General features: G+C 38.1%; 3 protein-coding genes and 1 pseudogene across 3 annotated transcripts in view; 2 read left to right on the top strand and 2 right to left on the bottom strand.

Moving 5' to 3' along the window:
- ran (RAN, member RAS oncogene family) overlaps nt 1-23,131 on the top strand; it is an 81,030-nt gene that overhangs the window by 18,397 nt on the left and 39,502 nt on the right. The gene's annotated exons all lie outside the window — the stretch shown is intronic.
- On the top strand, nt 4,988-15,006 carry p2rx3a (purinergic receptor P2X, ligand-gated ion channel, 3a). Its single transcript, XM_077235789.1, has 12 exons — nt 4,988-5,365; nt 5,873-6,008; nt 6,121-6,192; nt 6,287-6,353; nt 6,490-6,589; nt 6,711-6,788; nt 7,431-7,572; nt 12,793-12,929; nt 13,008-13,101; nt 13,198-13,263; nt 13,343-13,420; nt 13,498-15,006. The coding sequence occupies exons 1-12, from the start codon at nt 5,232-5,234 to the stop codon at nt 13,633-13,635; spliced, it is 1,242 nt and encodes a 413-aa protein (XP_077091904.1). The 5' UTR covers nt 4,988-5,231; the 3' UTR covers nt 13,636-15,006.
- LOC143744644 (5S ribosomal RNA) lies at nt 11,710-11,818 on the bottom strand (annotated as a pseudogene).
- LOC143744353 (uncharacterized) lies at nt 14,633-23,052 on the bottom strand. Its single transcript, XM_077235788.1, has 5 exons — nt 21,902-23,052; nt 20,397-20,533; nt 19,608-20,154; nt 19,268-19,495; nt 14,633-15,294 (listed from the first exon to the last, which is right to left on the bottom strand). Exons 1-5 carry the CDS (start codon nt 22,691-22,693, stop codon nt 15,091-15,093), a joined length of 1,908 nt encoding a protein of 635 aa, XP_077091903.1. The 5' UTR covers nt 22,694-23,052; the 3' UTR covers nt 14,633-15,090.

The following is a 23,131-nucleotide window of genomic DNA, read 5'->3' as shown; positions in this document are numbered from 1 at the left end:
GTTATGGTCGAATGGCTTTATTCTCGTCTTTCCGCGGTTAAAACACTTATTGAACGATGACGAGACATGAAGATACATTTCTGTATCTTTCAACCTTCTGACGTTCATTCATGTTTATTTGGTGGTCGAACCCCATCTGTCTGTTTTCTCAATTCTGCTGATGATTACATTGCTGCTCTCACAATACTTTAACTTCAGTTTTAAAACCATAAATATATACGGTTATTGATTTCAAATTAAGCATACAATTTTATAAAGAAACTAAAAAAAAAATTCTGCTCAGTAGTTTGTCTCTTTTACTTCCACTAGCAGTTGATGTTTTGCGTAGGCTACTGCAATATCTATATTGGTTCAAAATAAGGGTGGAATCCTGAATACCCAGCTAGGAAAAAATAATAAAAGTACTGATGTTCATTTGCTGAAGTGGTGTATACAGGTAGGATTTTTGTTTTGTAATAATGTAATGTTATTTTTTGTGTTGAGTAGGCAAACTGTTCATTGTCCCAAACAGTGGTTGGGTGTGTTACTGTAAATAAATTAGCCTACTGAACAAATTACTGGAATAGATAGATAAATAGACAGATGGTGGGCCTCCAAATGTCTAGAACCGGCCCTGCTTTATCTGTTCAATTTAGCTTATCCTGAACATTAAACCCGCTTAAGTAGCAAGGCATTGTCCCAACAGCACATGTTCAGCTGTCAAACATCTGAGATGACTCAACCAATCACCCTTTTCAGAAGGATTTTGTTAGCACTGAAAGGCAAGTAAATGAACCCCATCAGGGGTATAAAGTACCAGTAATGGCTTACAATGAGAGCTTGTGGCTTTTAATACAGCAGAAGACCTTCAGTGAAGATATGTGGTCTGGCGAAAGCAAAGGGAAGTTGAAAAGAACATGTGGTTTTTAATATGATAGAAGGGGTAAGAGAGTTGTGCTTGATGGTCTGATGTAAAATGAAATTGAAGATTCTGTTGCCTTTTTAAAATGATTTAAATTAAAATTGAAATAACATTACCGTATACATGATATAAGTATGGCCTATGTAAAATAGATAATCAAAACAAAACCTACAGTATATCCCATCCTCTCTCGTTGTCTAACTCCAGTTTTTTCTCATGGGTGTCGTTGTATGTCGTCTTTGAAGGATAATCAATTTTTTTGTGCCATGTGCGATATCAATAATGCCAGTGCTCAACACATGTGTAATTTATGGGAAGTTGTGTCCACTCAAAAATGCTTCTCTGAAAGCTTTCCAGATGACGTGACGTTGTAATTGACCACAAACATAATGGGCTCACTTCAGTGATGAGGAAATGTGATCTTCATTTTAAGTGTACACAAATTGCAAACGATTCCAGAAACTTCCTAGCAGGCCAGATCAGCATCCATCGGTAAATATGGGTTAGGCAGTAGGATGGCGAACAGCTTTATTTTGTTTTTATTTTTATGTTTATCACTTTGATCCTATTTTTACGTTAAGTGGTACGTTTCTAAAATCGTCAAACGCTGCGTATAGGCTACCTATATATTTTCTTTGTCAAATAGAGCAGGATACTCTGGTTGGCCGTTCCATCTCATCTTGTTTGTATAAATGGCGAATGGCATTACTTTTTACAAAACCTGATCTCATGGGAAAACGTAATTTTGCGAGGTGGCGATTTCATACGAAAACATGCGATTTTTAGAAAATAACTAAAGCATTAAGGACCCCCTAAACATATCGTACAAATTAATATAAAACATTTGTTAAGAATTGCCATGAGAATGGCTGCATCTGAAATCGCATACTTCCCTACTATATAGGCGAAAAACATTATGTGACAAATGTACTATGTCCGAATTCACAGTATTCATAAAAGAGTAGGCAAAAAGTACCCAGATGACCTACTTCTTCCAGCGAGATTCTGAAGTGTGCATATTATGGACTTTACTATCCCATGAGGACACGGGAGAGGATTTGTGAATGCCAGTGAAGCGTCGCAACTGAGACTGGTAGGTCACATGGTAATAACAACATGGCGAATGTAGTACGCCCGGATTATATTCATACTACACACATTCATACTATATACAACATACTTTTTAATGGTCGTGAAGTAATTAGCCTACTCAAGAGAGTATGCGATTTCGGACGCAGCCCATTGTGTTGGTTTAAATTAGTGCGAGTTGGAGAGACCAGCAATAGTTGTTACAACATCATTTTATCCACTTAAAAAGTAGGTGCAAGTATAAAATCATGTTAAATTATGAAATGTGTATAATCTGAGATTGTCTGATAATCAGCAGATTGTCTTGTTTGATATAACATTTATTCAAAACATTCACCTTAATTAAAAAAAAACTAGAAATACCATATATATGAGAACATGAGAGTTGTAAAACGAAAAAAAATGTCTTCTATGGGACCCTCAAACATTGAACAAAATGAGGCTGTTGTGTTTTTAATTGTTAGTCCATGTTATATGTATTTGCTCTGTAATTTTTCATCATTTGTAAGTAAAAATGTTCCCAATGTAGTGTTACAAATGTATTAAAATGTTTAATTTAGGTTCCAATACAATAGTAAAATACAATAGTATTTTAACTGAGAAAGTTCTGCACACTGTTTTCCATTTTGAGGCATAAAAAATTAGATTCAAAGAAGATTAAGTCAAGCAATTCAGGTGTCTGACCTTAGCTTTTGTCTGTATGCACTTCCTGGCCATTAAGCTCAAGATACAGAGGTGTCTTTGTCTCTATGATAATGTGAAGGTATGGGTGATACAATCAGGCTGATTGGATTACCATCTATACATGACACTGTTATGATGATTGGATTAGGATTGGTAACACTCTCAGTATAGGGCAGGTTCCTAAACCTGTATACTTCATTTACATGCTTTGTTCAGATTGTCCCCATCTATATGTAAATCCCTCCCCCTTGAAAAGATATAAACACTGTGTTTTAGATATTGAGCTCAGGCTTGATGACTGCAGCTACCGACAGCTCGTGTTCTCAATAAAGAATCCTGCCCAAGATACTACCAAGTCTTTCGCTTCTAAGTCTCCTACACTTTAGAAGAAAAAGTTTCCAACACCAGTTTTTAACTTTTTTAATGAAAATGCTTTTTGAAGGGTATGGGAATCTAAGGGTATGTTTACACAACAACGATGTACTAAAAACAGACGACAACTTTGCCAAAATGACCCCCTTTCACACGGATCCGCGAAAATGACTAAAAAGGCTGTATTATACATGCCAGGCCAGTAGGTGGCGATGCCACTTTGTCAAGAGACAACCAATGTAATACACATGCGCATGATGTCCCTGGTTTCACAAATTCACGTTTTTGTTGTTTACATGGAGACGGTAAAGGCATTGTTTTCACAACTTTCAAAAGCTTGCATTTTCAGGCCGTTGTCGTCTAAATGAACGGCCGAAACATATAAAAGTTTTCCCTTTTCAGGTGTCATGTAAACTTGATAAAGGTGGTTCCTTAACAACAGCAAACCTCTGGAATTCAGGCATCCACAGCAAAAATCACAACTCGAAAGACACCAAGACAGTATCGGAGAATAGAGAACTGAAACATAAGGCTACAAATATATTAAATATGATAACTAAAACAGTTGGCAAGTATGGAAACAAACCCAGCCAAAGGAAGTGAAAACGGAAAGAAATCAAATGCGAGTGTTGAAAAAAACACAAAAAGTCTTTTGGAAAATACAAATAATATGTGACATTTTGTTGGTGATCCGTGATATTGGATAATATGTTTCACATGAATTATACATTTTTTACGTTACCATTTTTTCAGTGTAATTGGGGAAAGGGTTGATGGAGGTTAGTATAAAAATTATTTTGAACAAGAAAATTGGATAAATGCATGGCCATGCCCATATTTTAATGGTACAACTGGTGTGGTTTGACAGGAAACATACGATCCTAAACAATACATTGCAACAATGCCCGTCCACTCTTCAGCAGTGTTGTAGCCTACCTGAAAGTGTTTTTCCCCCATTGTTTTCCATTCATTTATTTTTTTGGGGTTAAAAAAAAAAGTCTTTGTTAAAGCATTATAAGCCATGAACAGAGCCAATCAGCTACGAGGCAAATCACATCCCAAACATCACATCACAAAAAGCAAAAAAAGTATTTGAAAATTGGACAAAAATACAAAGGTACAACACTGTACTTAGCAGCTTTAGTGGTAGATAGATAGAACTACAATCCCATGAAGTATTGTGAATGACATCAAATTAAAAACAATGGAGAAATTAGAAACTATACTCATTTTAAAATGTTGATTATACAAATATTTAAGTATTTTGAGAGCGTAGGGAGATCGACTTGATTACTTAATTCGCAGGGCATCATGGGAGTAGGCGGAACTAAGGAGATGTTTGGTCTATTTTGCTTGTTTTGACTCTAATTGGTGGAATTTTCTGAACAGCATCATGGCTAATGCTGGTTTTCACCTCAAATTCTGCTGTTAAACACAATTACTTTTAAAATAAGTTGAAAAATGGAGACAGATGGCTTCAACAGCGGCAAATAACAGATTATCAACCTCGTAGCTTGACTTTAAAGGTTTAAAAGTTATCGTAAAAAATCAATTTCCCTATGGAGATTGACTCTTGCAGCCTTTAGCAGGTTTTGAATGATTGACTTGATAGCTATGTCACAAGTGTGAACAGTTTTGAGGTTTTAGAAATGTACTTTTTTACCAATATGATTGTAACTTTTTGGAGGTTAAATGAAAACAACAATGGTAATGCACATTGTGACTGTATTGCGTGGTGAAGATGCCAAAGACAAAATGTAACAAACGCAGTCACAATGTGGAATACATTAAATTCACAGTATGTGCTTAAAGAGCTTTCACAGATTAACTGTTATAATTAGCTATACTGCTTATATTTATTAAAGTGAATCCTGTTTATTTAAGTTTATTAAAAAAAGTGAAACATTTCCCTTAAATAAAGCGGAGAAGAGATGAGCAAATGAGCAGGCTATTAAGGAAATGCGGGCAAGGTCCCTTGGGGTCTGATGGAGGAGAGGCATGAACATGAAAAGGGGAGGGAAAATGTGGTCAAAAGTATTTTTTTTTTCCCCAATGCATCAAGTAAAATAAGATCCCTCATTCAGCAGACGCACAGCAGTGAGGCACACACTGGTTTGTCCTGCACTGGATCTCCAGACTTTCTTCAGCGTACACTTGTTAGCGTTAAACTACACACACTAATAGTATGGCTCCCAAAGTGCTGCGCTTCTTCACTGATTTCTTCGTCTATGAAACAGCTAAATCAGTTGTGGTGAAGAGCTGGTCTGTTGGAGTCATCAACCGTTTCGTCCAGCTGTTGATTATTCTGTATTTTATCTGGTAAGCTTTGGTTATGTCCTTGTTGCTAATATTAATTTAAACTAATTTTAAATATTAGAGTGTTGGTTTAAGGTCTAGTAAATGGAGAAAAAATAAATTAGGGTTGAATGCAGTGATTGTACTTGGTGGTGTTTGAGATTGAAGAGCACAAAAAGTAATTAACCTTTGGAAATGTACATGTAAATGTTTTGAATAATGAAGGTTTGGGACTAATTAATGTCAATGCTGAAATGTATTATTTCTGTTTTGTTTCGTAGGTGCGTAAATGGGTGTAAGTGCACCAGTAGTTAGTCATGACTCTGATTATCTATCGATCGATCATTTATCTATCCATTCATCCATCTATCTATACATTTATCTATCTATAGATATATAGCCTGTTTATTACCCATTTAGATGACTAACTAACGTTTTAGCCAGATAATAGTAAAAGTATTTTTTTTTAAATCATTGATCTTGAACAGGTTTGATCACTTTGTTGTTATGTGCGCATGTATGTGTTTTCAGTTGGGTGTTTCTGCATGAAAAAGGACATCAGAAACGGGACACTGGGATTGAGTCTGCGGTCATGACCAAAGTGAAGGGCTTGGGCAAATTCAATAACCGCGTGATGGACGTGGCAGACTATGTAGTTCCATCACAGGTCAGCAAATGTACATTTCAATGTTGAATGTAAAACTCCACACAATTACGTTTTGGATCCCCCTTCTCTTCCAAGTCTTGGTCTAAGGTGAACTTTTCTGCACATTTTTCAGGGTGCTTCATCGTTCTCTATCATCACCCGCATGGTCATCACAGCCAATCAGACGCAAGGACGGTGCCCTGAGGTGACACCCAAATCTCAGCTGACTTTAAATATACTTTAAATATGCGACCTTATACTTACACACTCTCTCTCTCTACTCCTCCCTTGTCTATCAGACTGATGACAAGTTTACTTGCGAAACTGATGATGACTGCGATAATAATAGCTCAAATATAGGGAATGGTGAGTTTGTTCTCTTTCTAAGGCTGACATCACTTTCAGGGCTACTAATACTTATAGTACTTCAGCGAGTAACTATGTAGCAGAGAAGCATGCTAATACTTTCTAGGTTGCTTGATACATCTCTCCCTTTTTACAGGTATTTTAACAGGCATATGCTTGTTCAATAACGTTACAAATAGTACAGGATGGTGTGAAATTGAAGGCTGGTGCCCTGCAGAGGATGACAGCGTTTCTGTGTAAGAAAAAGTGCAACCTTTTGGACTTGTAATTTAAATATTGTACACAGTGGGAGTTGTCTTGTAATCCAAAATAGATCGTTTTAATGCTAGACACATTAATAAATCTACTCACTCTCAGAACGCCAATGAAAGAGGTGGAGAACTTCACAATCTTCATCAAAAACAGCATTCGCTTCCCTCTCTTCGATGTCACTAGGTGAGTTTATTTTCTTTGCGCAAGGACTTTTGTGTTGTGAGAAGCCATTTAATTTAAAAAAATTTAAAAAAGTTGCTGCCTTAATTTTTTAAGTACAATCAACTTAGATGTATGAGTAATTTCAACTTAAATTACATTAAACTGCCTTAAAAAATGAGTTGAATATTGTATAGTTAACATAGAAAAGTTTAAAACTGCTTAACTTCTTTTGACGAGTTAAAGTAATGTAAATACATATGTTGTCATGACTTACTGTTCATTTAATTTTTTAAAGTATATGTGTATTTACAAAAAAAAAAAAATTTTTAAATGTGATTTAAAAAAACAACAACTTCATTGCAAAACGGACTGTGGGCCAAGTGATAGACTTATGTCCAATGGCGTAAAAATGAATCAAACAATATGTTGACTGAACTGTTTCAATGATTTATTCATCTGCCACAAGAGTGTAATAAAGTTCAATCACCTTGTGATTAATGTCATCAATTCCATCAAAATGTTCATCAACAACCCTATATTTATTGACAGCTCTAAATATAATTAATATAGTGCCCTTTTTGAAAGAAAGCCCAAATAATAGGCTAACAATAGCCTGATATTGCTTCAGACTACTGATGTGCTGTTTCTCTCTTACTTTCACAGGGGCAATTTCCCTTCAAGCTTAAACCAGTCTCACATTCAGAAATGTATTTATGACCCAGTGCACGATCCGTTCTGTCCGATCTTCAAAGTGGGACATATCCTGAAACAACTCAATCAAAATTTGGACAACATTACTGAAGTGGTAGGTCAACTCAGCTTTGCCTTTCATCTTTGGGTGCTCGAGCCCCCATTTTTCAAAATGAATGGAAAGTGCCCTTCTCAAACAAATATCAATGATAATATTGTGAACAATAAAACAAAATGCATTTGATTATAATTAACATGACAACGTGTATACAACTAAAGTAGACAACATATTTTAAAATATTACATAATTCATTGAAGCCTGTTTGTCATACATAGAGTGTAAAAAAAAAATATGTAGGCTATAATTAGTGGTCGACCGATAAGTGTTTTTTGATGGCCGATCCCGATATCTTAGAGAGCAGGGTGGCCGATGGCCGTTATAAAGCCGATTTTTATATTTATATATCAAACATATATATACATATATATATATATATATATATATATATATATATATATATACAGGTCCTTCTAAAAAAATTAGCATATTGTGATAAAGTTCATTATTTTCCATAATGCAATGATAAAACTTAAACTTGCATATATTTTAGATTCATTGCACACCAACTGAAATATTTCAGGTCTTTTATTGTTTTAATACTGATGATTTTGGCATACAGTTCATGAAAACCCAAAATTCCTATCTCAAAAAATTAGCATATCATGAAAAGGGTCTCTAAACAAGCTATTAACCTAATCATCTGAATCAACTATTAACTCTAAACACCTGCAAAAGATTCCTGAGGCTTTTAAAAACTCCCAGCCTGTTTCATTACTCAAAAACGCAATCATGGGTAAGACTGCCGACCTGACTGCTGTCCAGAAGGCCATCATTGACACCCTCAAGCAAGAGGGTAAGACACAGAAAGAAATTTCTGAACAAATAGGCTGTTCCCAGAGTGCTGTATCAAGGCACCTCAGTGGGAAGTCTGTGGGAAGGAAAAAGTGTGGCAAAAAACGCTGCACAACGAGAAGAGGTGACCGGACCCTGAGGAAGATTGTGGAGAAGGACCGATTCCAGACCTTGGGGGACCTGCGGAAGCAGTGGACTGAGTCTGGAGTAGAAACATCCAGAGCCACCGTGCACAGGCGTGTGCAGGAAATGGGCTACAGGTGCCGCATTCCCCAGGTCAAGCCACTTTTGAACCAGAAACAGCGGCAGAAGCGCCTGACCTGGGCTAAAGAGAAGCAGCACTGGACTGTTGCTCAGTGGTCCAAAGTACTTTTTTCAGATGAAAGCAAATTTTGCATGTCATTCGGAAATCAAGGTGCCAGAGTCTGGAGGAAGACTGGGGAGAAGGAAATGCCAAAATGCCTGAAGTCCAGTGTCAAGTACCCATAGTCAGTGATGGTCTGGGGTGCCATGTCAGCTGCTGGTGTTGGTCCACTGTGTTTTATCAAGCGCAGGGTCAATGCAGCTATAGCTATCAGGAGATTTTGGAGCACTTCATGCTTCCATCTGCTGAAAAGCTTTATGGAGATGAAGATTTCATTTTTCAGCACGACCTGGCACCTGCTCACAGTGCCCAAACCACTGGTAAATGGTTTACTGACCATGGTATTACTGTGCTCAATTGGCCTGCCACCTCTCCTGACCTGAACCCCATAGAGAATCTGTGGGATATTGTGAAGAGAAAGTTGAGAGACACAAGACCCAACACTCTGGATGAGCTTAAGGCCGCTATCGAAGCATCCTGGGCCTCCATAACACCTCAGCAGTGCCACAGGCTGATTGCCTCCATGCCACGCCGCATTGAAACAGTCATTTCTGCAAAAGGATTCCCGACCAAGTATTGAGTGCATAACTGAACATAATTATTTGAAGGTTGACTTTTTTTGTATTAAAAACACTTCTTTTATTGGTCGGATGAAATATGCTAATTTTTTGAGATAGGAATTTTAGGTTTTCATGAGCTGTATGCCAAAATCATCGGTATTAAAACAATAAAAAACCTGAAATATTTCAGTTGGTGTGCAATGAATCTAAAATATATGAAAGTTTAATTTTTATCATTACATTATGGAAAATAATGAACTTTATCAAAATATGCAAATTTTTTGAGAAGGCCCTGTATATATATATATAAATATATATATATATATACACAGACACACATATATAATATATAGACACACACACATATATATATATATATATATATAATAGATATATACACACACACTTTATATTTATATAAATCAATATTTAATACATTTAATAAATATTTAAAATAAACATGCTTAGGCCCTATACTTTAGATGGCAACTTCTTGAATCTGCAATCCTATTACAGAATTTTTCACAAATAATCACTCATTCACTCACTTCGCACGGACCGTCACTCGCAGGAACACGTTTATGCAGGCTACAAATGCACACTTCACAAGATAACACAGCTGGATTCGATTAAATCTGCAAGGTTTGTGAAATTAAATGTTTATTAGATTATATTCAGAGATTTGTTTAAATTATGTAGATGCCCATTTGCTGAATGTTGACCGTAAATGAGAAAGTATTTTAGCCCTATTGTTTGTCTTTTCGGTTACAAATAATATAAAAGCAAATGCATTACTTTTTCGCATACCATTTACTTTCATTGATTACCAGTTCTGTAGCCACCGGTTCTGTCCAACAAAGTATTAGATATGACTGACAGAGAGACGGAGAATGTGAGTGAGCGCTGTGTGATCAGATTCAGGCGCTGTCGTTATGTTCTCAGGTGCTGGTGTTCTCAGCGCCGCCCGTCAAAATAAAAGTCTGCAGCGCCGTCAAAATAAAAGTCCCGCTTCCAACACATCGGACAATCAGAAAAACTGATCGGCCAATGCCGATATTTGAAAAAAGCCAAATATCGATATATATTTCGACCACGATGGCGAAATATATATCGGTCGTGGCGATATATCGGTCGACCACTAGCTATAATACACCGACCACTCGTCATCTGCACAAGAAGTTCAAATAAATGCCTTCTATAGTGAAACGATGAGTTTGTGTAAGAAAAATATTTAAAACTATATAAAGTAAAATAACTAGCTTACGGCCAAACGAACATACGGATTTCACTTAGCGCAACTCATGCGAGTACAACATAGTGGTGATATTTACGCTACGCCATGACGCACTACGATACTTCTGGTGTCATAAATTGTGTAAATTGCGCGTAAATAACACCCTAAATAATTTTTAGGTGTTATTTAAGTAAATATTTTAAGTCTAAGGGTTTGGCTGACAAATCAAGTTTGGCAAACCCTGGTCTAGAGAAGAAGAGCCTCAGTTCCAAAAAAACAGGGCGTATTAGAGAGGTCTTTAATTTAGTTCTTACTAGTAGCCTAACAATTTGTGGGAAAGCTAAAGCTTGTTAAGGTGGGGATGAAGGAGACAGGGGACGGGGAGGGACTGTGCGGTTCATGTAATTTATTCAGACACTTCAAAAACTGGAACTCAAACTTCTGAAGGCTATACAACACTTTACCACGGCTTTAACATTCACAGCTCACTTCCCAGGCAGCCCCTGTCCGCACCCACGCTCCTTTTCACTCGTCTCTCGACTCACTGCGGAGTGCTACACCTGTTAGTGTCATAAATACATTCAGTTTCCCCGCACTTGCTCTCCACCCGCAGTGGCTGCCAGGCCCTTTTCCACACAATTATTATTAGAGAGCTCTCTAATTCAATTCTTACTAGTAACAATTATATTTAAAGAGCTCTCTTATTTAATTGTTATTAGTTAGAATCGAATTAGAGAGCTCTCTAAATAAAATTCTTACAAGTAAAATGAAATTACGACAAGTAACGCTGGGAGCGTTAAGCTTGCCATAGTGCTGTAAGCCTTTTCCTTCACCAGAAATCTAATAGCCTAAACTTCCTCACGGCTCAGGTTTGATGGTTGTTCCGTTATTTAAAATTCATTACTTCATTTATTTATTTTATATTTAGCTTTCTCTCTGGCTTCTGCCTGCTTTCAGAAGGGCAAAGAGCAGCCCATTCTCGTCATTGTTCCTTTCTACTTTCTCCAGCAACAGCGTGAAATCTCTAATCCCTGGCAAACACTATTTTACTGTGTTGCTTTGGCCCACTGAAGGAGAAAGAAAGAAAATAAATGAAGCAATGAATTTCAAAGGATAAAGGACCAACCATCAATCCTGAACCATGGGAAAGTGTAGGCTATTAGATTTCTGGTGAAGGAAAAGGCTTACAGCACCTGGTATTCCCAGGCGGTCTCCCATCCGAAGACTAACTTGGCCCGACCCTGCCTAGCTTCCGAGATCGGACGTGCTCAGGGTGGTGTGGCCGTAAGCGAATGACACAGCCAAGAGTGAGTTATTTAAAGAAGGCACACCGGCAGCACTCGAGAGGAACAGAACCCTTTTCCCCTTAATAAGTGTTTGTGTCTTTTTAAAAATTATTTCAAAAAATATTCCCGCTTCAATTATAGTCAACTCAGTTTGCTGAGCGAGTTTATCCCCCTCACAGACAAGGCTAAGCCTATTGTCCCAGACTAAAATGCATGTTTGAGCTGTTTTAACTGAAAGCGACTTGTACTGGAATATATTTTAAAATATGTCAGTGTTATTGTTTTGTCTCAAGATGCACATCAGTAATGTTATTTTTTTAGTAAAGGCACTTTTATAAAAGCTACTTAAATGTCCTAATTGAACTAAGGCCCAATCCTGGCTTAAAGGGAGAGTTCACCCAAAAATTCCCCACAAAAGAACTTATTTTGAAGAATGTTGGTAATCAAAAACAGTTGATGGCCCCCATTGACTTCCATAGTAGTTTCTTTTCTTTCCAATGGCTACCGTCAACTGTTTGACTACCAACATTCTTAAAAAGATCTTCTTTTGAGTTCAACAGAAGGACGAAATTCATTCAGGCTTGAAACAACATGAGGGTGAGTAAATGATGACAGAGTTTTCATCTCTCTAATCTAAGCCCAGTCGGTTAAACCAGGCCGGTATCTTGCAATTCTGACTTTATTTCTCGCAATTCCGAGTTAAAAGTCTTTTAAAAGTCTTTTTTAAAAGTCTTGTAAAAAATCAAGTCACTTTTTTATCCCATGGCTGAAACAAACTAGCTGCCATACGCCTACTTATTTAGCCTTATAGTAGTCGTGTGTAACCTGCAAAAATACAGTAGATCAAAAAACGGAGCTGGATTCTGTTTAATTCATGGCCTAGAGGGATGAATAGAATAATCTGCTTTAATGTGGAAACAGCTCGTCACATGTAATAAAATTACTGCCTGTTTGTTTTTTTTGTTGTTTTTTTGTCAGGGAGGAGAGATTGGAATTAACATCAACTGGAAGTGTAATCTTGACTATGATGTGGATAACTGCAACCCCAAGTACTTCTTCACACGCCTAGATGCAGCTTTTCAGCAGAGCAAAGCCTCTAAAGGATATAACTTCAGGTAGCACATGAACACACATGGCTACTCGTGCACCCTTACGGCTTTTCTGCAACTGCATCTTGTTTTTGTCTCTTCCAGGTTTGCTAAATACTATCAGTCCGAAAATGGGACTGAGTATCGAACGCTCCATAAAGCTTACGCCATCCGCTTTGAAATAATAGTGTCTGGCAATGTAGGTATTTTGTACAGCCGCCCTATACGCTATATAAAGCAGCTTTTGTGACACATATGGGCTTGTGTGTGTCTAACTTTGCGTATCTATTTGCAGGCGGGAAAGTTTAACACTGTGCCATTTCTGATTACTTTGGTCGCAGCATTAACTTCAGTGGGATTGGTAAGATTATTGTGACATGCAAAGATTAATGCTGGCAACAACAACAGAGCACATATCTGACTGTTGTATATTTTTGCAGGCTACAGTGTTCTGTGACATCATCCTTCTCAACTTCCATAAAGGGGCGGACGAGTACAAAGCAAAGAAATTTGAAGAGGTGCCAGATTGTTTATTTGAGTTTTCTTATGTGAGTATGCAGAGCGATGCCTTATCTTTCTATCCCCTTTATGACAGGTATCAGACATTGTGCAGGAGTCAAAGAGACCCTACCAGGGCAGCCAGATGTCAATCAAAGTTTTGGGGAAGAGCTCAAATGACTCAGGGACCTTTTCTATTGGAACGACAGGAGTGAGTCACGCGGACAACCCATGAGGCTTTCAAATAATTATACTTCTTATTTCTAGATTTTTTATTATTTTGCAGTTTCTTCAAGTAATAGAATAAATACCTTCGTTTGTTTCAAGTCTGTAAAGCTTTAGGGGTGTTAATGCATTGAAGTAAAGCTATTCTTCACCCAGCCTCAAACGCTCAGAAAACACAGATTTATACACTAGAGGTTAAATGTCTGTAAACACCTGCTCATTCTTTATTCATACTATTGTCTGCACTTTAGAATAATAATAAAGTCTAGACTATCGAAATGATATGAAATAACACAAATGTAAGTATGAGAGTTACGTAGAACTCAAAAAGGTTAAACAATGAAAAATGTCTTTTTTCTTATCTTATATTTGAGCTTGAAGGAGTTTCTATGTTTGCTGGACACTTGTTGGCTGCTTTACAGTTTTTATCAACATATTATTTTCTAAAAAATACATGTCTACAGAATTATATTTTAAGCATTTAACCGTTGTGCATCCTTATAGGCATTTTTTCTTTTTCATTTCTTTTCATCTTTAATACACATGTTAATGCCAACTGCATACATTTCATTTTACCATTTCCTTTAGTAAATCTATTTTACACTAGTTATACAAAATAGTAACACTTAGGACCTTATGGACAAAAATGTCCACATTGAAACCCATTAAAACTACCATTTTTAATCCCAGGGCCATTTAACTATAAAATGATGCAGTCTTTGTTAATAGGCTTTCATTCTGTTGGCAAGGCTTCAAAATTAAAATGTTTACTATTTTTCACCTGAAAGTGCCATTTTCTCAGGTTCGGTTTGTAAAGAAAATGCTCGCTTTATTCCTGTTTTCTGCTTCTGCTTGTTATAGAGCTATTTGTATAAATTATTCATCAAACATTTTCCTAAAATTAAACCTCTTTAACTTTTTGTTTCACTTCTTTAACTTTTTTAACCAGTTTTTACTTGACTGGTAGTCTACATTTACAAACAATACTTAAGCAGCAGCAAATGAAATGACAAACAAAGAACAGTAATTTATTCATTAAGTGTAACAGATTATAATTATGATATGTGAGTATATGCACTATCCTTTCTGAAGCTAAAAGTGCATTCAGGATTCATGGATATTTTGTGTGTTTAGTGTGAAATATTAGTCTTAATCAGCTGGATTTTCATTCTGTTGACTTGGAGATTGTAAGTAATGTTAATCTTATAAAATGAATCCCATAACATCTTTACACATTAATTTGTGAAATAATTATGTTGTTATTTTTATGACATTTCACTTTTATTTTAAATTTTAATTTAATGGCATATCAATATAGCACTGGCATATCACAATCTCATTAAAATTATTTTTGTTTTCATAATAAATATATTAATCATAATTGTCTGTTATTTGTGCGGGCTCTCCAGTCTTACAGTTTATGTAATCTGCAGAATATAAGGGGTGGAGTCAGATGCAAAGGGAGTTAAAATTTGTACTTTGCACTTTTGCCTTTTAAAGACACAATCCACTTAGGGATTGAAGGCCGGGGAGAAGGCTCCTCTGGGCATTCAGTATCATAATCTTCTTCATCATCATCATCATCGTCATTCTCTGGCAAGTAGCTGGGCGGTAAGATGATGACCTCCTCAGAGAATCTGACGTGTCGTTGAGTGTCTTCCATCCTCCTCTGGGAGACGAATAGAAAGAATGACAAGATGTATTGTAATTGTGGACAATATGTTTACAATTGAAATTATATAATGTGTTTACAATGGATACATAAACTGAATCGCCTTTTGAAAAGACCAGCTGTTGCAAGTCTGTTCATGCTGGACTATGTTCTATAACTCAATTTAAAGAGATAGTTGACTTTTAAATGAAGATTCTGTCATCATCAATATACCCTCATCTCGCTATAAACCTGTATGACTTTCTTCTGTGAAACACTAAAGGGGAATTTTTGAAGATATCTTGGCCACTCTCTTCAAAATAATGATAATGAACTATGGCTGTCAAGCTCTGAAATGACCAAAAATGAATCATAAAAGTGGGGATATGACCGTTCCGAGTCTTCGGAAGGCTTACAGCAGCTTTGCTCTCCTCGGTACATTCATGAGAGAAGCAGCAATATCATTCTTTTAAAACAGATCTCTTTCAATGAATTGCTTGATCCAAGTCAAAATCCATTCTGAATAATTTGACTTACTGACTGATCGCAGCAGTTAATAGCGGCAGATTTTCAGTGAATAACTTACATTTTTGCGAGAATTTAAGTTATTTCAGTGAATAACTTACATTGAATAACTTAATGTTCCTCATGTAAAGCTATCATATTATAGTTCAGAATACAGTGCCCAGTACAATTATTCACCCTTTCCTTTGGAACAACATGAGGGCAAGAAGGATATAACAGTATATTCATGTTTATTTAAATGGTGAATCTGGTTAACAAGAAAAACTGTTGCTTGTACTCCAGTATATCATGCTGAGTTATAAAGTAAAAACAAACAGCATTAATCAACCTTGCTGAAAAATTTTACTAATTTTTTTTTAAACATTACTGCCCCCAAACCATTGAATGGTAATGTACATAAATATTGAATGTAATGAGGATCGTCCTCATAGCAGTGTAGGTTTCTGATGTTACGCATTAATAAAAGTGTGACTTACAGAATCTGTAAAAAAAATTTGTAGTGACTCACATCGTAGTAGACTGTGTCACAAGACAAGCTAAAAATTCAGCACCACCCAACAATTAATGGCTCTAAAACTACAACCATCTCGACATAACACATGTGCGTCTGTAGTCTGTAATAACAAACTGTTCACACCCTAAACTTTAACCAGGGGTTAAACAATTATTCTATTTTTAATCAAAATTACACCAGAAAACTGATCCTAATTTTCATAAAAATCAGCATATATATCAGTTAAAGTTCCCCTATTATGTTTTTTTTTGTGTGTGTAATGTTTGTTTGCCAAAACAAATCCACTTTGCATGAACTTCCAAATGATGAGGACTCTGGCTCGAATTGATACAGTGAGACCGATACTGTTTGTATCACTGTGTTTCAAGTGCTGAGGAAGATCCAAAGCTGAAATTCAGAAACACAGCAGCGTTTGGTTTCTAAAGCCGTAAGTGGTAGACCAATCACAACAGACTGGGCCATCTGATTAATCAGAGCAGAGTAGACCAATCACAACAGACTGGACGATCTGACCAATCAGAGCAGAGTAGACCAATCACAATAGACTGGGCCATCTGACCAATCAGAGCAGAGTAGACCAATCACAACAGACTGGACGATCTGACCAATCAGAGCAGAGTAGACCAATCACAATAGACTGGGCCATCTGACCAATCAAAGCAGAGTAGACCAATCACAACAGACTGGACGATCTGACCAATCAGAGCAGAGTAGACCAATCACAATAGACTGGGCCATCTGACCAATCAGAGCAGAGTAGACCAATCACAACAGACTGGACCATCTGACCAATCAGAGCAGAGTAGACCAATCACAACAGACTGGACGATCTGACAAATCAGAGCAGAGTAGACCAATCACAATAGACTGGACGATCTGACCAATTAGAGCAGAGTAGACCAATCACAACAGACTGGACGATCTGACAAATCAGAGCAGAGTAGACCAATCACAATAGACTGGGCCATCTGACCAATCAGAGCAGAGTAGACCAATCACAACAGACTGGACCATCTGACCAATCAGAGCAGAGTAGACCAATCACAATAGACTGGGCCATCTGACCAATCAGAGCAGAGTAGACCAATCACAACAGACTGGACGATCTGACCAATCAGAGCACAGTAGACCAATCACAATAGACTGGGCCATCTGACCAATCAGAGCAGAGTAGACCAATCACAACAGACTGGACGATCTGACCAATCAGAGCAGAGTAGACCAATCACAATAGACTGGGCCATCTGACTAATCAGAGCAGAGTAGACCAATCACAACAGACTGGACCATCTGACCAATCAGAGCAGAGTAGACCAATCACAACAGAATGGACCATCTGACTAATCAGAGCAGAGTAGACCAATCACAACAGACTGGACCATCTGACTAATCAGAGCAGAGTAGACCAATCACAACAGACTGGACCATCTGACCAATCAGAGCAGAGTAGACCAATCACAACAGACTGGACGATCTGACCAATCAGAGCAGAGTAGACCAATCACAACAGACTGGGCCATCTGACTAATCAGAGCAGAGTAGACCAATCACAACAGACTGGACCATCTGACCAATCAGAGGAGAGTAGACCACTCACAACAGAATGGACCATCTGACTAATCAGAGCAGAGTAGACCAATCACAACAGACTGGACCATCTGACTAATCAGAGCAGAGTAGACCAATCACAACAGACTGGACCATCTGACCAATCAGAGCAGAGTAGACCACTCACAACAGAATGGACCATCTGACTAATCAGAGCAGAGTAGACCAATCACAACAGACTGGACCATCTGACTAATCAGAGCAGAGTAGACCAATCACAACAGACTGGACCATCTGACCAATCAGAGCAGAGTAGACCAATCACAACAGACTGGATGATCTGACCAATCAGAGCAGAGTAGACCAATCACAACAGACTGGACGATCTGACCAATCAGAGCAGAGTAGACCAATCACAACAGACTGGACCATCTGACTAATCAGAGCAGAGTAGACCAATCACAACAGACTGGACCATCTGACCAATCAGAGCAGAGTAGACCAATCACAACAGACTGGATGATCTGACCAATCAGAGCAGAGTAGACCAATCACAACAGACTGGACGATCTGACCAATCAGAGCAGAGTAGACCAATCACAACAGACTGGGCCATCTGACTAATCAGAGCAGAGTAGACCAATCACAACAGACTGGACCATCTGACCAATCAGAGCAGAGTAGACCAATCACAACAGACTGGACCATCTGACCAATCAGAGCAGAGTAGACCAATCACAACAGACTGGACGATCTGACCAATCAGAGCAGAGTAGACCAATCACAACAGACTGGACCATCTGACCAATCAGAGCAGAGTAGACCACTCACAACAGACTGGGCCATCTGACTAATCAGAGCAGAGTAGACCAATCACAACAGACTGGACCATCTGACTAATCAGAGCAGAGTAGACCAATCACAACAGACTGGACCATCTGACCAATCAGAGCAGAGTAGACCAATCACAACAGACTGGATGATCTGACCAATCAGAGCAGAGTAGACCAATCACAACAGACTGGACGATCTGACCAATCAGAGCAGAGTAGACCAATCACAATAGACTGGGCCATCTGACTAATCAGAGCAGAGTAGACCAATCACAACAGACTGGGCATCTGACCAATCAGAGCAGAATAGGCTCTCGGAAAGGAGGGGTTTAGAGAGACTGAATCTTTTATCGAATCGTTTCAGACACTGTGAGAAAAGAGCTGATGCTGCAATGTATATTATGAGAAAAGTAAGTGTTTTTGACCTTGGATGCATGTAAACCTTTTGAAGGAGACATCCAAAACTAAATTAGGAACCTTTAAAATAGTATAATAGGGGCACTTTAAAACTGGCTTATTGAATGCAAATTTTCCTCTGTGTAGTAAATGTAAACTATGTAGTAAATCATACCTTTTTGACCACAGTCTCCAAAGATACAGAAGACACTGAGATGGAGTCCATCAGCGAGTTGATTGAAGAAGTGGGTGAGTGTGAAGTCTCTGTGGCCATGAAAGAGCTGCTGTGGTCCTCATCCTCCATGTCTTGTGTTGTGTGTTCAAATGGATCTCTCCTTTTTGTCCAATGCTCTCTTTTACGGCTCAGAGATCCATAGGATTTTATGGACGATCTGTCCTTTGGCTGAGAGAAAAGAAGGAAAAGAAATAAGAAAGAATTAACATATATTCTAACATGTTGCTAATTACTAACAACCTAATAAATCAATATTGTTTCTTAATGCTTATATTTTCACCTTAATGAATGAAGGGTCCAAGTGCGGTATGAAATCATCCGTCCCACCTTGGGTGGGGTCAGATACTTGACTAGACATCCGTTGTGGATCGCTACGGTCAGTTGCCTTTAAATAGTTCGGATCAAGCTGGGAAAACTGTGATTGTTCGTTTGATTGCTCACTGTGGTGAGATTCAATGAGTTTTAGATAGCCGTTTTGTAACACGTTTGTAAACGGGTCAGAAGTTTGTAATGGATTTGTGGTGAGATCAGTAACGTGTGATGAAGGAACACTCATCTGGGACGTCTCGGTTTGGTTGTAAACAGGTTTATCTGAGGCAAAACTCTGAGAGAGCGAAGGTTTAGTCATACCTAAATGGGAATCGGTTGTGTAATTTTGAGTCCATTTACTGTTCCGTTGTTCTACACGTGATTGGTTGATATTCATTTGTGGCTCGTTTGATTGGTCCTGCGTGGTGCAGTTAATTGAGAGAAACTGAGCCCACTCTGTCCCGCTGAAGATCTCCTCCATTAAATTAGAAGTAGTGCCAACTGAGAAAAGACTGTCACTGAGAAGAAGGATGAAAGATAGGAGTTGAGTCATTTGAAAGCCAAATACATCAAATGAAAACCACTTCAACCATGATATAATAGGTGCACCCTTACTCTGAATGTTTTCATTATTTTAGCCCTTACTGGGTCACACATTCTTTTTTGATGAGACACAAGTTTTACAAGAAAAAGAAAGTGATTCATGGATCAGACCCGTGGAATGATAACTATGTCTGTTGCATATTTCTAATGTATTTACCTCATGTAACTTAGCGAAGCAGCACCATCTTCATCCAGTGCTCTTTTGACCGGTTCATGGTGGATATCTGTAGTCTCAGTGGGTGCCGTAGGTGTGTTGTCCACATAGATGGGCCCCGATAACGATGAGAGATTACTCTAAATATAAGCAGAAAGGACAAGTGTTTTAAAATAATTGTTGATTTAGAAACTTGTGCCTGCCCACAAAACGTCTCTGCCATGATGCTGAATTGTTTGGGCGACTGATTACTGGAACATTGCAATGTGGTTACTTAGGCATTTTGACTGGTTTCTGGCACATTGTTATGCAGTTGCTAGGTGGTTGCAAAGAAGGGCCAAAAACAGACTTTTTGCCACACCGTCCAATGGTGGTGACTTAAGAAAATATACCAATAGAAAGTTTACTGGCCAGGAAACCGTTTTTACAAAAATAGGCAGTTATGATAACAAAAGTTTATATACCAGCGAAAAATTCACAATTCTCTATTGCAATTTCGATACCACAGCTAAAACTACTAGCCTAATATACATTTGAAACATTATTAAAGACAGTAGTTGTAGAGTACAGTAACAGTAGAGACACTGAATAAAGTAATCAAATGTAAAATAACAGTGGATAGTCTTCATTGCATAAATTAAATAGATGAATCATTATTAAAGTTACAAAAGTGATTCAGTCAAGAGCAGTGAATGATTTTTTCTTTGTCCTTTGTTGATATAATACACTGATACAGGTACACATCTACTCTCCCATCTACTATTTATGTTCACTTAAGATATAACCAACTATGTTTACTAGGATACTCTCCGAGATGGATATTTTTGAAATTTTTTGGGGAATTTGTGAATTCAAGCACAAGAAGGCATGAAAGAGAGCTTAATTCAGTATTTACACGGCATTCTGTGTGTGCTTCAGATGTGTGCACGCACAAAACCTCCCACACAGCGTGCAAGTAATGTGCGAGTTTCCTTTTGCCTCTTCTTACGCTTGAATATTTAAATTGCCAAGGCTTAAACTTTTTTGACGATGCAGCACTGGCCCGTCAATTGTCCCGCGCGTCGTTCACGTTTGTTTACTATGTTCTCACAACATTGCATTGCCAGCCAACTGGCGATTGACACAGTTTCTGTTACTAAGGCATTCTGTGTGTTTTATAGCACACTGTTATGCAGTTGCTAGGTGGTTGCTATTCTTGACACAGTTTCATAATTTATTGAACAGTTCAGAATACAAACAGACTGTGCCGGTCATACTACCGATTGGATAGATTAGATACAATAGTGTTTCTATGTTTTGTTTTTCCAAATAATTTTTTTAACTAATAATGAGAAATAAAGTATCCCAACACCAGTCGTGAATTCTAAATTAGGGTAGTTTTATAATTTTGCAAGTTTGCAGTGTTTGGTTCAGTGTAGTAGCCTAATATTGCAAGCTCCACTAATAGACAAAGAACTAGTACAAAACTGGCTTTGACAGTATTAAACCAAGCGGACACAAATACTCACTTGTATCTCATTCTGCGCAAGTCTTTCTCCATCATCTCTTTGTCTGGTCATTGTGCTTCTGTGTCTCTCTCTCCATCTCTCTTTCACATTCTGAGCCCACCTTTTAGCTTCCCCCCACTTCTTCCTACTTGTCTTTGTCGGTTTTCCTGATTGCTCGTGAGGTTTGATGCCTTCAATTTTCTCATTCACAGCAACCCAGCTCCATGTGCCACTTTGACCCTTGACCTCTGGTTTTTCCACCACTGACGATGATGTTGTCAGTGTTGGAGCTAAAAGGTCAGGGGGGTTTCGGAAGGATTCTGTTTTGTATAACTGTGGCACATTTGAGCTTGTGTTCCCTTCCAGAGAAAATTGTTGCATCTTCTCTGGCCTGGGCATCTGATCGTCTCCGACCCAGGAAGTGACATCATCGGTCCTCTCTGGCGTAAAGCACTTGTGTTCCCCCCAAATTAATGGTGGCCGTTTTGGTTTAGTAGAGAATCTCGAGTTGTGTTTACTGATCCTTTTGATGGGTTGTTTAGGAGTCAATGCACCCCCAAAATGAGAAGATTGTTGAGTCCATGGATTCTCCCTCTTATTCCAAACTGAGGTGCTTTCATCTCGCTCTTTACTTTTGGAAGAAAATCCAAATGGATAAACTGTTGTTTTAGATGAATCTTCCGCTGTTTCATACGGACTACATGTTTGCATATCAGCTTGTGAGCTACTGTTGGTCTCAGCCTTTAGCTGTAATTTCTGAAGCATAGATTCCAGTAAGGCATGAGATTCTGAAACAGGGTTCAACTCCTCCATTGGGCTCTATGTTACCACATGCGCACACATGAGTAGAGTCAGCTCACCGATAGTGGCTAGACGTTTACAATAAAGCAGACTCACTGTAGACGCTCAACTTTCACCCATGCTGGTTACAGGTAGAGCTGGACAATTCCACAGATCTTTCATTTATATCCTCATGTTAGTCCATACAAGCATTTATTTCCGTCCGTCATTCATTCAGCTCCCCTTGTTTTTAATCCCTCCTGTTAGCTCTCTAAATATTTCCTTGATTTCTGAGATTTTGCAAAAGGAAGGAGTGTTATGAATAATAGTTCAAGACAGAAAGAGAGGAAAGAGGTGTGTCCAACACCCAGATGGACAGGTAAGACGAGTGTGTCAGGATGAAACATTTTGTATTTTTGTCACTCCCTCTGACCAGCCGCTGAATGACGGAGCCACTGTATCTTAAACCCT

Source organism: Siphateles boraxobius, unplaced genomic scaffold, assembly GCF_051911475.1.
Source record: "Siphateles boraxobius isolate OS27281-9 unplaced genomic scaffold, OSU_SipBor_1 2, whole genome shotgun sequence".
NCBI lineage: Eukaryota > Metazoa > Chordata > Actinopteri > Cypriniformes > Leuciscidae > Siphateles > Siphateles boraxobius.
Note: the sequence above shows the minus strand (reverse complement) of the source record. Positions and strands in the feature narration are given on the sequence as shown.